Consider the following 18,027-nt stretch of genomic DNA (forward strand, 5'->3'; position numbering starts at 1 on the left):
TAGAATCATTCTGGTTGGAAGAGACATTAAGATCAAGTCCAACCACTAACTCAATACTGCTAGGTCACCATGAAACCATATCACTAAGCACCTCATCTCCACACCTTTTAAATGACTCCAGGGATAGTGACTCTACCACTTCCCTGGGCAGCCTGTTCCAGGGCTTGACAACTCTGTTGGTGAAGAGATGCTGTGGTTTTAGAGCAGACGGAAGCTCTTCTACCTCCCCAAAGGAGTAGAAGAAAAATATTCCACACAGGAAAGAATTGGAAATTTAAATGGAAGTACTATTTGTAACTATCTACAACAGTACAAAACCACATAAAATACACAAATCCATATTCAGCCTCAGCCCAGTTTTCTATCCTGGGCTTACCAAAACCTCATTAAGCCAACATTGGCCAAAACTTCCCCCCCCAACCAGGCCAAAATACCAGGCTTCAGTGCCTCCCTTCCCACCCCCTGTACCTCCCTACCCAGGCCCAAATGACACCGTCAAAATTAGCCAGGCTCCTCAAGGCTGAAAGCCTCAACTCCCCTGCTGAGACAAGAGACAGCAGTCTGTGCTGGGAGCAGGACAGAGGGAAAAGGGGCAGAACAGCCTGTGCTGTCCATTTATGCAGCAGAGATACAGGCGTGATGGGATGAAATAACAAAAGATTACACTTCCCAGTGTCCACCCCTGGACTATCAAGTCCCTCTGGAGGACTGTACTCTCTGGTTAAGACATCCAGTCTGAAACCCACAACAAGAGATTTTTCCTAATACCCAAAGTATACCTCACCTGACACAATTTGAGGCCATTTCCTCTTGCTCTTTCACTTATTACCAGGGAGAAAAGACCAACCTCCATCTCACTGCAACCAACTTTCAGCTATAAGGTCTCCTTGAGCCTCCTTTTCTGTCAGGTAGCTTTCCCTTCACTCCTCCCCTAGCCTGGAATGTTGCATGGGTTTGTTGTGACTCAACTGCAGGACCCAGCGCTCAGCCTTGTCCCACTGATTTAGCCTGTCCAGATTCCTCTGTAAAGACTTTCTACCTTCAAGTAGATCAACACACACCCCTAACTTGATGTCATCTACAAACTTACTGAGGGTGCACTTGATCTCCTCATCCAGATCACTGATAAAGAGATTAAAGAGAACTGGCCCAAATACTGAGAACTGGCCCTAATACCGAGGCCTGGGGAACACCATATGTGACCGGCTTTCAACTGGATTTAACTCCATTCACCATGACTTACAGAATTCTCTTTCAGTAATGTCACATTCATAGATCTCTTAATAGGATTACACCAATAGCATGCAAGCTAGGAAGGCAAAACGATAGCTTAATATATACCTAATGTGAAAGGGCTATACAAAGAGATTAATGCTAGAAATACTGCAATATGCAAGACAAATCTCTTACAAAGAGAATTTTGCACTTCAATTTTAAAAGTGTCTAGCGTAGAAACATGTGCAAGGCCAGATGACAGCACACACCAAGTTCCACAAGTAACACATCTGTACACTATGCTTACAATTTAACCTGAGGTCTTGACCAAAAAAAAAAACCACACACCCTTGAGCTGTGAACAGAAGGGAATTCTTCAATTTGGATGAAGACTCACAGTAGCCTCTGTGAACATTACTATGCTAATGAGAAAAACACATTTTAAGAAGGATCCTAGAACACCATGCAAGATATTCTGAAAGCATCTTGGAAAGATGGAACCACATAATATCCACATCAATTGTTTCCCTCCCATTACAGAGAGCAAGCATGTAATTCTTCATTATTGTCACCTCAGGGTAGCAGCTAGCTTCACCTCATTTTAAAGAAGCAAACAATGAACAGTACAATTGCAATGACTTGTTATGTAATAGTTATTACGGCTTAGACACATACATCCTATCAATGAAGCTTCAAAGTAGCAAGTTAATTTTCACTTGGCACGTAATTTGCAGACAGACACCAGAAGTGACAAAACAAACTATACTTCTTACAGTCAGGATGGCAGCAAGTCATCAGGACACATTTCTTTTTATTTTCAGAGAATGAAACTGTGTCCCCTCCCACTCCCATTCACTTTGTTCTTTTCCCTACTCAGGAACCCAGATAATCTCTGTCAGGGGAACAATTGAAATGCCAGGTGCTACATCTCTCTGTTGCCTCTGCTAAGGAACCACTCCACAGGGTAGTTTCTTGTGAGGAAACACTTAGACAACAGAGAGTAAGTGTGATTAGGACTGATTCTAAAAGCCACATCTAAGACAATAAGGAGAAAGCAAGGCGGAGAGGAAAACAAGGGAGGAGACAATCTGACTCACTTGTTTCCTATTCTTAGCTACTCTTACCAATCCACTGCTTACATTGGTGACACTGCTGTTCCGCTGGTCTCCATCAGCACCTCCAGGGACTATGAGCTCTCCAAGAAACAGCACTTACATCCCAGGGGGCAGCTGTTACTTACCAATTCCCATCACGCCATTTTAAACTGGCTAGTTAATTTTGTAGGTCTCTACACTATTGCTTTAGCCCATAAAGCTGTTGGATTTAAGGAAAAGTGGAAGAGGGAGAACAGTCTTTTCTGTTGATTGGTCTGGAAGCCTTAAACATTCTTTCCAGGACCAGAGGAAGAAAAGTAATCTACCTTCCCAAGAAATTGTCTCTCACAACTCAGGTATATGGGAGGAAGCCTCTCCTTTCCTTCAATGCTTTGAAACAGGCAGAAGCTCAGCAAGCAAAGAAGCTGACTTAAGTATCTGCTTTACAAAAGCATCTGAAGTAGAGAAAACAGGAAATATATAAAAGATCTATCTTCAAGTACCAAAGAGCATATGGCATCTGTAACTGTCAGCATTCTCTGGGACTTTATGCCAGTACTTTCTTTGCATGCAAAATAATCCCAAGAACAACCTGACAACTGTGAGTTTCAACAGAACTCCACTCTTACACTGGTCAAAGAGCAAGACATGAGAGAGAGGTTCATAGGCATGGCAACACAAAGGCTCATTAATAGAAAGATCTAGCAGTTTTGTCAAAACCCTCAAGAACACATACAAACATCTCAACAGAACAGCTCTCCTACTTCATGTCAAAACAAATCATGTGCTGCCCTTTACTACCTCAGGCAGTCTCCTTGTTACACTTTATGATCCCAGTTCCAGAGTTAAGGTTAAATGCATGCTTTCTGTATTCAGTGTGCCCTGTTCCTCACATGAGAAACAAGTTAGTGAATGATAAAAAGAAAACAGGAAGAGCAAGAGAAATTACAGACCATCCTTGTGTCCACAGAGATGGATAAAAACCTCAAATCTCACCAGAGAATGTTTTAGTAGACAGAATCTTGGATTTTCTGAACTACAGAACGCTTTTAATATTAATCAATATCCTGAGATACTCAATTTCCCTTGAATAGCCAGCAGGGGGGAAAAACCCAAGCTTTTCCTGTCATCCTCCCAAATTTTGTTATCTTTAGAATTCATTCTTGCTACTCAAGATCTGAAGAGTGGAACAGCTCTCCCTTCCAAACAAACATAAAATTCAGGTTCTTTTCCCTCTAAAAGAGGGAGATTTACAAACAAACCAAAGTACTACAACACTGGAGGAAAATAAAACTCCTCTGACACTGTCAGCTATCTTAAGAGTGTTTCATGGCACTATTCCACAAGTCATAAGGTGAGAAGTTAAAGCTTTTATGTAAGAGTTGACTGCCACAATAAATACTCAAGTGAAAGACAAATGTACCAACGTGCACTACTTGTTCCCCATAGATTAGAGTGAGTGGGCTATACATTTTCTGCAAAATGATTGGTATTGATCTAGCACTGATCATTTTGCCACTGGAGGGAGATGTCTGGGGATCAGGATCTACTGTAGAAGACATGACAGATTTTCTTTCTGCCTGCTGAGTTAAGAGTTCCCTGTGGAAACTCTCCACATGTGCAGATAATGCATGACATTTGTTACCAGTGTAAGATTTGTATAATAACACAACTGGTGAGTGCTAGGTTTCCTCCACTGAGAACTCATTTCCTTACCAATTGCTAAGCCACCTGCCATATTAATCATAGCCTACTAATAGTCAATACTGAGACTTACCATTTACTATCAATGATGATTCAAGGTGGGCAATGTGTTGGGATCTTAAGGTAAAACCACAGAGAGGAGAAAAAGTAAACAGTGGCTGCCAAGGTTGTTTCCTCAATTCAGAGTTCCTTCCAGTGATCCAGAACCAAAAATTAGAGAAGAAAAAGGAAGGAGTTTACAAGTTCAAGTGCATCTTGAACAGCCACTGGCTGCCATCTAGCCAAGCAGGAATAAAGTTTCATACTTCAAACCACAGAATGCAGCATTGAGAACAGTTCACAAAACCCATCCTACAGTAGTTATTCTTATGCAATTTTATTATTAAAATTTACCTCCAAATCTGCAAGGAAAGTTATTAGCTTTAGTGATTAAATGTTCCTCAAAAGCAGATGTTGTTCTATGGTCTCTTCTGAGCAGCAGGCTTTCTTACATATTTCAGAAGGATCATTTTGGTGAAGTTAACAGCTATAGCACAGAACTGGATTACCAGCAAATAAGACACATTTGTGAATTTTAAGTCTTCAAAAGAGCACCTAAAAGGTTGCTGCTAGACATTAAGTCAACATCAACAAATACAGGAATATTCTTTTAGTTTACCAGCATACTACTGATAAATCCTGGAGGTTTGTACTTTGAGTGAAATCAATCTTTTGAAGGAAAAAAGAAAAGGAAAAAAAAAAAAAAAAAAAGAAAAAAAAGCAAGCCATGTTGCACCAGAATATAAATTACATTTCAATAGCTTCTAGTATGAAGAGGTTTATTTCAGGACACATGGTGCTAGAAAATATAAGCCTGAATACTTTTTAATTTCCTTTAAAAAAACCCAAATTATTCCATTTCACCTGGGAATACATAAGCACATACACAGCCATTCAAAGCAGTCCAATACCCCATACAATGCTATCCAAATTTCTGACAGACACTTCCACTGCTTCCTCCCTTTCCCAACACTGCTGATACTTTCCTTCACACACACATCCCAATTAGCCACCTAGCTTGTAGTATCCACATGTAAAATAAAATGTTACTTGTCATTTAAACAATTCTCAGTATACATTGGAATAACCTTCGATTTTAATTCAAGTAGAAATTACTTCCCTATCATACAGTCAATTCACCTCTTGCTTTCTGAAAGCAAAATGAACTGTCACTATCAAGGCTAATGTTGCCATTCTTGAGCCTTGAATAAAGTGTGCATCTTTGACTTGTGACAAAGCATTCCAAATTCACCCCTTTGAATTCTCCTCACGTTGGCTGCCACATCTAGTTTAAGATGATATTAATTTCACAGCACTGAAATGATTCCACATACACTACCGTAATTTTAAGTAGCCAATTCATGACGTACCCTAATATGGCTGAATTCCACAGACTCATGCATTTTGCCTGACACCCCAGATTTACCACTATGATATTTATCACTATGTTTCCTGAGACTGAGGCAAATGAACCATAGTAAAAATTAGAGATAATCAATTACAGGTACACATCTAGTACCCATAATACAAAGCCATTTTCAAGACTATGTCAAATTCAGGCAGGTATATTTTGGTTTAACTCGTTGGATGAAAAGTTGCTACACACCATGTTATTTTACAAGCATGTTGTCAGAAAACAGAATTGCAATCAAGAAGCAGATAAGCAGCTGCTTATATTAAGCATCTGTGCAACACACAGAGAGCTTCTAAAGCATTCAAAACCTGCAAGCCAAGCACTAGAGATGGAGATAACAGAAAAACACATAACAAAAGGTGCCAGGGATCAGGTCTTTGTTAGATAACCAAGGAGAGCTATAGTGTTTAGTATTCCCATTTCTGGTAAGATCAAAATGCTTCCTCAATTTGTGACTGTAGCATGCAGCACTTTGGGTGATACACAAGGAGCTGAAGATTATAATAAGCTCTGTGATAAACACGTACATTAATGTAAACTGAATGGTACATTTAAGAGATATGAGCCATTTCTATGGTTACTTTCTTCAGGGGACATTTACATAAGTACTTTCTGTACTTAACATTTGAAACTTGGCTAGCCAGCTAATATCACATTGTCATCTATTATCACTGAGACCATTAAAAAATATCTCCTACTTAATGTAATAAAATTAGCATTTAAGTGTAGGTTAACAAAGCAGCCTATGTATTGTGGAACATTATAGAGAGCTGTAGAAGGTAAGTGTACCTTGTCACATTCAGGGTTTGCTATGTGGATCAGTGTTGCACCAGCCAGCCACCCAGAAACGTGCACTCACAGGCCACCCTGAAACTCAGCTATAAGATGTGATACCCTAATCTGAGAAAAAATTGACTTAAATACATTTCCTTTAAAGCTTCATTTTCAAACTGTGGACTCTATATTGCAACAACTGTAGTATTTGTGCAAGAAAGCAGCCCTACAGCTTTCAAAAAAACACAGGTAAATGCTATGCTGTTTCATGCATGTATATAAAACACAACAGTTGAATTCTGGTCCATGTACAGAACTAAGTGACAGATCTGAAGGCAAACAAATTCCTGTTACATCTGACTCCTCTCAAGTTCCTCTGGGAACCTACTCGCTACTTAAAATTTCAAGCAATATTAACCTTAGCTCCTCTACAATTGCTTAAGAAAGTAGATGCAGCAGCAGTCTCTGAATGTAGCTATCTTATGTATCTTATTTCCTTTTATTAAATGATTGAAAATTACTATCTTTGCACATGCTCAATTATTAGTAAACTACAGGCTGAAAAAAAATGTAATTAAAAGAAGCCATAGTTACATCATTCATATTTTTCAGAAGTGCAGAAGGGGGGGAAAAAAAATCTGAAATAACAAGCCATGTTCACTCTAGACATAACCCACATGGACACTCAGTGTAATTTGCTTAGAACATTTGCTCTCTGATTCCCATAGCAACCTTAATTCCTCTCTGCCTGGGTACCTGGAATTCAGGATGACTCAAGCTTTGCATGAATACAAAACCAAATGCACAGAACAGGGTTTACTTTTAGCAAGGTGTAACTTATATGCATTCTTATACTGCCAAGGCAAGGTCCAGAGAACACAAGCATATTCACCCCTGTTTGTCTTTTAATAATTAATACATTATAGTATTAGAATAATTAGAATATAGTAATAGAATAATTCACATTTCCTCATCCCCAAAGTGAGAGAGTTAATGCCACTTATTGAAGTATGTGCACATTTACTACTTAGGAAGGTACTAGCCTGACACTCCCAGAGATTTAGGGATCCCATTTATCCCCTGAGGAGACAAGTTTTTATTGATCTTTGCAGTAATAACTTCAGGTAGAATAAACAGATGTAGGAGATGAGACTTCTACAAGTCAAATAGCCTCCACAGAAACTTCCACAGAACAAACAATGTCATCTGTTCTATAAATTCTAAATTCACCTTTTGTCTATAAGGATGTGGATAACAGCCAATCACCGTAGTGAAAGCCAGAACACCTCTGCATGCTTGCACTGGTATTTTCATAATGAAGGAAACACACACATTTCTAGAACTGGGGCAAATATTATTTCAGAAGAAAGTGTAACCATAGCACCTGCAGCTGCGCCTTTTAATTCTCATGTGAAGTTTGACACTCCTTTATACTGTTACAAGTTTAACGCCTCTAAACAAATTATAATGGCTCCTATTAAAACACAGCTGGGAGCAACCCTTTCAGCATCAGCCAGCTCAGCTGCAACTAAGCTGTTAAATGTACCAGTAACACAAATTTATTACAATACCTCTCCATTCAAAAAAAGTGTTTCCAAGCATGCTGAAGCAGTATTAGTTGTAGTACAACTTGCACAAGCATATTCCATGCCAAGTAAATACCAACAGCTGAATTAACACTTAAGGCCTCATTCACTTTCTCTTGACTTCAGTGGACACACAAGTAACCCAACGGCCTCCGGAGGTCTTCACTACCACCAGCCAGGAGAAACTGTTGCTTTCTAAGCAACAGCTCTGCCTTTAATTTCATTATCTGTTTTAGAGTGGAAACATTAGCTTCTGTATTCCACACCCTGCTAATTAAAATGGAAACTTAGTAATAGATAAAACATGCAAAGTGTCGATGCAGTGGTATTGTTACCTATAAGCAACATTTCATTTTCTGACCGGCATCCATAAACAGTTAACAGATAACCTATTTTATATATGATATGATGCATTTGATTAAACATGATCAAAAAGATTACCTTTTACCTTTAATTTATAATGTTTAGTGGGGGGGGTGATGTCAGAAAAACAGACTTAAAAACTTTTAGGCTGAATAAGCATATAATGAACTGGTCCGAAACCAGGAAAAGAAGAATGGAAGACCCTTAGGACTAAAGGACAGAATTATCTCAAAGGTTAAAATAACCAGAAAAAAGACACAGTAATTAAGAGCAGTATTTAAAGACAGTGAAATTCTGGAGGTTAGTCTCTCTCCCAAAGAACAAGCAGAAGGACAGGAAAACAGTCTTAAGTTGTGCCAAGGGAGGTTTAGGTTGGACATCAGGCAAAATTTCTTCACTGAAAGGGTTGTAAAGCCCTGGAACAGGCTGCCCAAGGAACTGGGAGTTACCACCACTGGGAGTATTTTACAGACATGTAGATGTGGTACTTAGACACATGGTTTCATGGTGACCTAGCAGCGCTGGGTTAATGGCTGGACTCAATGATCTTAAAGGTCTCCTCCAATCAAAACAATTCCACGATTCCATACTATTTTGAACTGCAGAAATACTCTAGTTATAAGAATCAACCACAAAGCGCCATAAATGAAACACCACAAGGCTACCTTTTATACTAAAGCATGTCTAGAAGCAAAACCAGATGTAATTTTAGGCAACTAGCTAAATCTGTCTAGCAAAGTCACAGCAGCACAGACTTCAGCAGTGCTATTGCAGCCAAAGTCCATGGTTATCAGGCCTCTGCCTGATAAATCACCTGCACTACTAGGCCAGAAAGACTGGTTAGCATAGTTTAGCAGTCCATCCTACATCCATGCCTTTTAGTTAGGTGAACATGACGACTCATAAGGAACAAGAATATTCCCTGAAAATAAAGCAAGCAGATCACACCCAGGTCTATTGCACTGACTCCGGAAAAGCAGGAAGAATGAAATGCAGAGAGTATGCCATTGAAATGAAATGTGTCTCTTTCCTTCATCTGGAAAAACAGACTTATCCTTTCACAAGATGGAAACAAGATCAGTCAAGCAGCCACTTTTTACATGAGCCTGGGAAAGAGCAGAAAGGCTGATTTTTCCTCCAATATGCTCTACTTTAGGAAGCAGCACACACACAAAATCCATTATAAAGAAAGGTAAAGAATATTCTTATGTACCATTTATCTTAGTACCATTTTCCCTCCCTGAGAAACAAGCATTTCGTTTTTAACCTTCAATTGTATCTTCAATATCTTTTTTCTTTTTTTCTTTTTTTTTTTTTAATTGCAGCCCTCTAAGTTGCTCTTCTCAGGATTTAGTGCAGCAGCAGTGGTATCACTCAGATCAAACACAGTAAAATTACTATCTTCCATGATTATAGATTAAAGTCCTGTAACATTTACCTTTTTGGAATAACATCGCATCGCAATACACTGCAAACAAATGAGTCAGCAACGCCCAAGCTTTTTCTGCAGGGACCATACCTAGCCACTTACTCTCTGTTTTGCTACAGGCTAGTGTTTATTTCTTCTTTCCCATGCGTAGTTTATTGCATCTGTTGACTTTTTCCCTTCACAGCTTATTACAACAATCAGCACAGACACTAAGTCGCTCTCTCAAATTCCCTTCAGCCCTACCCAGCTTCATTTGACAAATGGAAGGCAGACTTAAAACTAGCATACAAGTTACAGTTCTTAAATCCTGGTATATACACTTTGAAGAAACATGCTCTCTTGTGTGCTTTTCCTGTGTTTAGTGAAGACAAGGCATTCTTCCATCACAAGGCCAGCAGCAAAAACTTGATAACAAAGTTTAGACTACAGCCATGTAGAAAAACTGCTGAGTTTGGGGAGCTGTGCTTCTTTTATATTCATTCATCAGACTTACTAACATTGGGTCTTTTCTAATTATAATTAAATGCTTCAGGGCTCTCTTTCCAATCTGAAAGGCATGAAGCTTAAAAGAGACATTTCTCCAGCACTGCAGCACCACTGCAAAGTCTGGGAGCTGTGGCCAACCTACTCCCTGTTTTAAGTCTGTGCACATTAATTTTCACACCAGCATAAAACAGCCTGTATACTTCAAGCTGAACAAGAATGTAAGACCACCTTTTGCTCAGTGAGAAGATCAAAACAGTCACACACAAAGTAGGAAAATCAAGAGAATGTTAAACTGTGAGACTTCATTGTTATTCTGAAGCAAAAGAAGCATTTAGAAGTTAAGAGAAAAATAGATTTTTATCTCTTACCTCTCTGACTTCATGGAGTTGACCAGAACGCTGGCTCTTTGCTCTTCGAGCAGCTGCAGGTGACTTGTGGTGTGTGATGGTTACAACAGTTGGCCCACTTTGATTCACATGTTTCTGGGCACTGGGAGATGCAGAATTAACTGTCCCAGGTGGCAGCAGGGATGAGCTTCTACTTCGTGAGGATGAAATGCCCTAGAACAAGCAATGGGATGTTGAAATGAGCAACCTTTACACAAATAAATAATTCACAATTCAGGCTGTAGATTTGTGCTATTCTGCTTTCCTCACAAACCTAAGTCTGGAAATGTAACTGTGCTCAGGACTGATTTATTCCTTCGGAGCCCTCTGCACTGCTCTGCAGGGATCTTCTTGGAAATACTGAGGCTATCCCCTTTGTTTTGTGGATTGTCTGAAATTGGCCTTCAGGACAAATCTTCACAAACTCTTGCACACTAACATGCTAAAAAAATTCCTAAAATCATAACGTTTTAGGAAAGATTAAAAGGATTTTGCAGACAGGAAGATAACAATGCAAAAAAGTTGTTGTTTTTAATGAAGCCATTGACCTATAAATTTACCAAAGTGGTGTGAATAATTAAGAAGAAAAGAAGGCTTAATGCTTTCACCTGATAAGCTTCTGAAACAGTGCAGTGCTGTTTTCAACATTAGAGGAGCTACAGTTTTGGCAAGGCCAATCCACACACCAACTAAACAGTAACATTCAAAATAAAGCATGGCTTAAGGAGTCAACACATTTGGAAATATGCTTGGGATAAATCCTAAATACAAAGAAGGCCAGAAATAAATTCCCAACAGTATCTGCCATACTACCCATATTGTCAGTTTGAATATTCAAGAACTTCCTTGTTCTTATCTGTTTGTCAGCATTGCCACCTTGGTTTGTTTTCTGCAGCCCTCAAACCTGAGTTTTTCTGGAGTTTTTAGGACAGGAATTCTCAGTCAAACTCAGGTGTGTAACAGAGTACCATGAGACATCAAATATGAAAGTGCAATACAAAAGAGCGTTTCCCTTCTCTTTGAATTGCTCACTGCATCTGCAGGATTAAAACTGAAACAGAGTAACTCTTACCTCATGAAACACAAACCACTTCAGAGGGTGACATATAGTGGCTCTTTAAGAAAGCTCTCCTACAAACCCCACAAAAGTAATGATAGCATCCTCCAATACTGCCAAGACTGTTACCATCGGTGTGGGATACTACTGGAGTCAGCTAGCAAGTGCACAATAATATTACTTGGGTACATTGTCTTTTTTTATCACTTACAGGTCAAACTTTGCAATTCTGTGATAATTGCATTAAAAGACTTCAAATCCAAGGTGGACAGGTTCCACCTACTACTGAAACTAAAATCAAGCATCATGTTACCACTGCACTGACTGTAAATGTCAAGGCAAATTTCCTAGCACTGCCAAGAAGAGGAGGGAAATGAGTTACATGATCCCTCCCACTCCCCCCCAGCCTCAAAACTAGACTTCAGCCTTTCTGAGGCATTTGAAAGTCAAAAAAAAAAGGGTTATCAGATTCCCAGCATGAAAAAAACTGCTGTATTCATAGAAATAAACATTATTCCATTGGTCTCAGCTTAGACTTACAAACACTTCCAAGAATGACTCTGGTTTTGCAATGAATATATTCTTTACTACTGTGACTAGTAAGATTATGATAGTAACTATCTGTAGAACCAGATATTCAAACATTATCCATCCTCAATGACAGTTCACAATTCCATTAGAACTAGATTTGACTTTAAGGCAAAAAAAAGAAAAGACCAGCAGCTGGAATTTGTCAGAAGGGCACAGGAGGTCTCCAAGTTTTTAAATTCATCTTTCACTTGAAAGAGAATTGCTTAGATATTACTACGGTTAGTGTAAGAGCCAGAGGAAAAAGTACATGGGAGAAAGAAGAGGATGTGGAAAACTGGGTGCAATTGAATTTCCTTTTTAAATAGAAATTTCACAGAAAAAGGCTATCCTTGTATGTAACAACAGAATGTACTTGCTGATGTTTCTTTTTAAAACTGGCTAGCATCAAAATTCTTCTGAACTAAGTTTAGGGTGCAGAGGAAGAACAAGATAGTTTCTTTTTTTTTCAGCATAAGATCAACTTATTCTCCAGTTCAATGAAAGTTATTTTGGTTTTAGTATGAAATCTTTTTAGAATCCCTGACATTCTAGTATCATGTGATCACAATATTAAAAATACCTCCATATAGCTAAAGTGATCTTCAAACTAAGATAAGCAGCAGTAATACAAGACAGTGAATTTAGCCACTGGTTTCACTTGGAATAAAACCACATTCTGTGAGAAGTTTTACGAAGTTCAGGGGTTTCTGCAAGGGCAGTGGGGAGTTAAGATGGCTTTTCATTAAGTTTTTCAAAGCCATGTTGCAGCTCCCAGCAACTACTGGCAGACAGTCATTGAGGCCATGGAGTTTGGAAACTTGTGGAGCAGGAGGAAAAAAAATTTAAAAAAAAATCAGGAAATCAGGAAGAACAGTCCATCTGAGCTGGTCTAAACAGCTCCTACAAGCAAGTTTTACTTACCCCTTCATTTCCTCTTCCTTTATACCCTTCAACCTAACAGTTCCAATCAACGTGCCTGAAAATTCCACCAGCCCACGACCCAAATCCTCTACTATATAATCTGGTATTATTCTTTAGAGGACAGCTGTAATGTGCAAATGTGGTTATAATAAGCTCAGCACCAGGATGTCTGGCTACCCAAGAAGAATTCTGTAGGCAAAGCCCTGTGATAAAAACATGCGACTTAAAACTTGCCAAAGCAGTCACACACAAAGCCAGGTGAACCTCTGAAGGAGGCAGTTTCTACAACCACGCTCCTCAATGTCACAAAACAGCAGCAGAGCACTGTACCTGCTCAGCTCAGACAGGGGTGCCAGCTAATTCCTTATGACAGCTTCTTCCTGTCACTGCCAGAAGAGGCTTCTCCAGAAACTACACACTAAGCACCTCAGGCATTTTTTAATTTTAAGACACATTGTCATCACCTATGTCCCAGACAAATACTTGACACCTCTTTTGCTGAACTTCTTCAGATCAAACATCGGGAATGACAAGAATCTGTTCTGCCCCAATCCATAGCTGTTTAAGAATCAGAATTTTGTATTTGTTAACATGTTAGAAGGCACATGACGTTTTCCAAAGCCAAAAACTCTCTAATTGCACATCATTAAAGTCACTCTCTCAGGAAATCAAAGCAATGACAGTAACTGATGGAGCTTTAATCCTAATCCCCCACTCTTCCCCCTAGTACTGCTAGTAAGACTGACCTGACTCTCTGACTATTATATCTCATTTTCTTTGGTCCTAGTGCTTTCTGGATTGCAAATATGTACATAAATATATCGAAAAGCCTAACGAAAGACAAACCCTTCAACAATTAGCAATGCATGGGGTTAACAATGAGTCAGGAAATCCACAGGTTAAAGCATTCCCAAATGCATTCCTGAGGCTACACTTCACCACTGCCCCAAGAGTTTGCCTGCTAATAAAATGAAACGAAGAATAATAGAGAAGCTAATTAAAGATTTGTAACTTATGTTAATCTCGGGTTTATGACTCAAAGATAGCTAAACTATGCTTAGCTAACACAGATTTGGGTTAAGATTTTTAATGCAGTAGACTGTCCATCTCCAAGATAAAAGAGCAGTACAACAAAGGCTTCCATTTGGATATCAAATATCCTAACAATTAAAATAATGTAATTGTAGAAAAAGTAAGTTCCAACTCTACTAATGTTTTCATAACTAATTCTCCCTAAAGTTTGTCCCTCGTGCTCACAGAGGCTGAAATGCTTTTCACCATTTAGCAGAAGCAAATGGGTTTATTTTGGAAAGTAAATGCAATAAACTAATTTCTGCAGTGAACTGTCATACTTGTTTATGGCACTGTGCCACAAATGTTTTCTACAGAATAAACACTGACATTCCTTTACTCTTCTGCCTAGGTATAACACAGAACCAATCCATGCATGCTCTAGAGCAATGAGAAGTCACACGCTGTATCAAAGTAATTACAACTTTGAGACACCACCATTCAGTATTTTATTTCCCATCTACTACTTCTCCAAAGTAAACAAACACTGATTAAAAACATGGACAGAGACATATTTAATTTACATTCTAATCACTCACAAAAAATAAAATGCAAATGACTGAATCTACATAGTATCTGAACTTCAGCACTGCAGAAGGACCAGCTAATGATATGCTTTGCACATTTGTGCAGAGAACCATCTATGGTACTAACTTTCCTGACAACATTATAGTGCTTCAACATCTTCAGTAAGGCAATACATGTGTCTGCTTTTAAGCAGGACACTATGATAATCATTCCATCATAACATCTTTCCCTATCAAGAATCATTGTAGCAAGCTCATGCTCAGCCCTAAACGTTTGCCCCTTCTTTTTTTTTAACCTTTCTGCCACTTGCAAAGGGAGGAAAAAAGGTGTCAAATACATACCAAACAATGCTTCCTTCATAGCCTCACCACTGTGAAGATTTCCAAAGCATGCTTCATTTAGAAGCACCATTCTATAGCTGATTCCTATACACATCAGGGCCAAGAGGATACCAGAGAAGGGAAGAGTGAACTTGATCAAGAAGAGGTTTGATATGCATAAAAGAATCCAAACACCACTCACAAAGACTTGAAAATTTCACTAACCTAGGTTTATGTTAGAATCAGACAGATTTTAACAATAACCAGTAAACAATCCATTTAGAAATGTAAAGGCATTTTGTGGCCATTCATTAAGTAAAAAAGAAATCTGATTAAACCAAAGACCTATGACAGCCATTCTTCCAGCTGTGGAGAAAAATCACACCCCCTCCTCATAACAATTTGATACAAGTGTTGACCTCAACTTTAATGCCTTCTACAGGTACTATTCCACATTTCACCTGCTACTGCAGTTTGACACTGAAAGGGGTAGGTTTGGACTTTTTTCTGCACCATCTCTCATGCTGGTTCTGAAGCCTATTTGACCTCTAGGATAGATACTCCAGGAAGTTAAACCAAAAGAGAAACAGATATGTAAACACACATACAGATTTTTTTGCAGATTTAGCTCCCCACTCTGCCTTTCCTAGAGCTCGATGATGGTAATAACAGATACCAGGAGCACAGCTTGAATGGAAAGAGAGCAGGACAGTCTGTCAAAGACACCTGAAGTCATCAGGTTGGCTCAGATTTACATATAAAGCATCAGACTGAGCCATAGAACAGTTTGGATTTACTCAGATCCATTTCAATCATCCTCCATCCAGGCAGAAGAGAGCAGGACTTTAGACCACCAGGAGCTGCTGGAAGAAGAGTCCAGTTTCCCTTACATGAGTGCTCATCCAAATCCTCACTTCATTGGTCAAAGAGTTAAGCTCTTTTTAGTAGGATGCTAGCAGACCCAGAAACACAACAGAGTCCATGTAAAGGGTGGCAGCAGAAAGAAGGGAACTGGAATGCTATTTGCAGCTGCAGGGAATCATCAAATTAGTTCAGCTGAAACATGAATCCACACATCCAATTTTTAGCAGCTCACTGTGGAACATGAAGCTAGAAGCTGGAACAAGTGGGAGTCTGCCTCCATATTCTAACACAGACCTAAACTGAAAGTTACCATCTGAGCACAATGTAAGACAGAAGCTGCTTCATAATATAAGCTTTCTGTTCCTTGTCATGTTCTCAGTATATGCTGAAAAATACAAGAGCTATATGCCAATCTAGTAACCAACCCACACGTTGGAATTAAAAGTTGGTATAAAACCCCCATGTGTTTGTTTTTCATAGTGCTTTTATAGCCACCATTATTAAACAGTCAAGAAAAAAGGGGTATGAAACGGAAGAACAAGCTTGTGATAATTTATGGATATAAAATTATTTTTAGAAGTTACCATAAAAATTATGCATAAGCCTATTTCTTCTTGGAAGCATTATCACTGAATTCCAACTTGACTAATGCTTTAATTAAAACTTGTACAATAATGTTCACTTGCAATAGTCTAAGAAAACAGGAATCCTATCCAGAGATAGAAGTCTTCCTCCAATGCAGTGTGCTTTGGCACTCAGTGGAGGCTGAGCAATCTGTAATTAAGCAAAATGAGACATGCAAGGGAATACCAAGAACATTAACACTATCTTCCAGCATGGGAATTATTTTTCAGAGAACATTATCCTTTTACTGCTTTTTTATGATTAAGATGTAAAATTTAATTAAAGTGACACACTTAGGTTGTGTTATATCCACTTGTTAGCTCTATAGCTTACCTTTGGACCATTCATTAGGATAGTACAAAATTTAGCCATTACTATAGACATTTTTTAACTTTTTTTTTCATTAACTAAGGAAATCATTGCTCTGCTTCATTTCTTCCACCACTCTTGTGCCCAGCTGAAGCTTTAAAGACAGCAAGGATAGCAAGTCATACAGTAGCATTCTGAAACAGGCAGTAGCTCTGTAACAGAAAGCAAATCATTGCTCATCTGCATCCAGTGCAGGAATAAGGAATGCTCTCCTATGAATATATCACAGAAACAGTGACACAGCTAGAGCTTTGAAAAACACTCTCCAAATGCTCATGTTTTCCTATGAATCTCCTTACAGTAATATTTATTCAAGATTTCAAACACATGTTCTCTCTCCAATATGTAAGACCTGTAGCTAAGAGTTGCTTCACTGGTATTCTCAAGTAACTTCCCATTAGTTATCTCATGATTTTTCCCCAGTAATGTATATTCCACCTGCTTAAGATAAAACATCCAACTCACCGTGTATTTCACACTTCCCATTCCATCTCCTTCTCAAGGGTATGACTCCTAAAACATAGCTAGAAATGTCTGCCTCTCATTCTTCCCATGGACAAGGTGAGTTTAAGCTGTAGAAGAAGCTGGAAGCAAACACTCAGGCTCCAACTTACCAGATGGCAGAAATACGGCTGTTCCCAGCAGAGACAGAGCTTGAACCTGTTCAAACTACTGAAGTTTGAAACACGAGTATCTATCTGCCTGTTTGCCACAGCACTTACCACTTTCTAGAGTTCTCAAAGTGTGAAGAGAAGAGGAAAGAGAGAAATCCAGCCCTGCTGCCCATAGCATAACAAATCACACCATGACAGCCCTATGAATGGTACAGCTATTTCAATAAAATCCAAAAACACAGATGTTTGTCAGGTCCTCAGTTATCCAAAAGGAATGCTTACACAATCAAACTATAGTCCCTTCTGTGTAATTCCAGTCCTTAACCCAACCACAAAAGAAACAGGTGGGTAAAAGAGCAGCCACAAAGAAATGCAGCAGTTCTTGCTTTCCTTACTTCCTACTAGGCAGTGGTTTTGAAGAAAGAAACTTTCAGGGCAAGAAAAAAAGAAGTTCTAGAAACGCCTTTTCTTTTTCTAGTTTCTGGAACCTTTGCGAAGCATCACTCCATTGTAAGCAGTACATGATCTCCATTAAAGATTTAACCATTAAAGATTTGATCACTGCCTTTTATGGAGAAAAGCAGAAAGAAGCTTTTAAA

At 38.9% G+C, this 18,027-nt stretch overlaps 1 protein-coding gene across 3 annotated transcripts in view; it reads right to left on the reverse strand.

Moving 5' to 3' along the window:
- The window catches only part of OSBPL10 (oxysterol binding protein like 10), a 98,373-nt gene that overhangs the window by 58,101 nt on the left and 22,245 nt on the right, over positions 1 to 18,027 (reverse strand). For all 3 annotated transcript variants that reach the window (XR_008462227.1, XM_054160940.1, XM_054160938.1), the window contains exon 4: positions 10,473 to 10,664. Coding sequence is in view for 2 of the 3 variants with exons in the window: in XM_054160940.1 (XP_054016915.1) it covers positions 10,473 to 10,664 (192 nt within the window). In the remaining variant the exon portion in view is untranslated. The remainder of the gene's footprint in view (positions 1 to 10,472; positions 10,665 to 18,027) is intronic.

The sequence above is a fragment of the Dryobates pubescens genome, chromosome 4 (genome assembly GCF_014839835.1).
Source record: "Dryobates pubescens isolate bDryPub1 chromosome 4, bDryPub1.pri, whole genome shotgun sequence".
In the NCBI taxonomy this organism is placed as follows: domain Eukaryota; kingdom Metazoa; phylum Chordata; class Aves; order Piciformes; family Picidae; genus Dryobates; species Dryobates pubescens.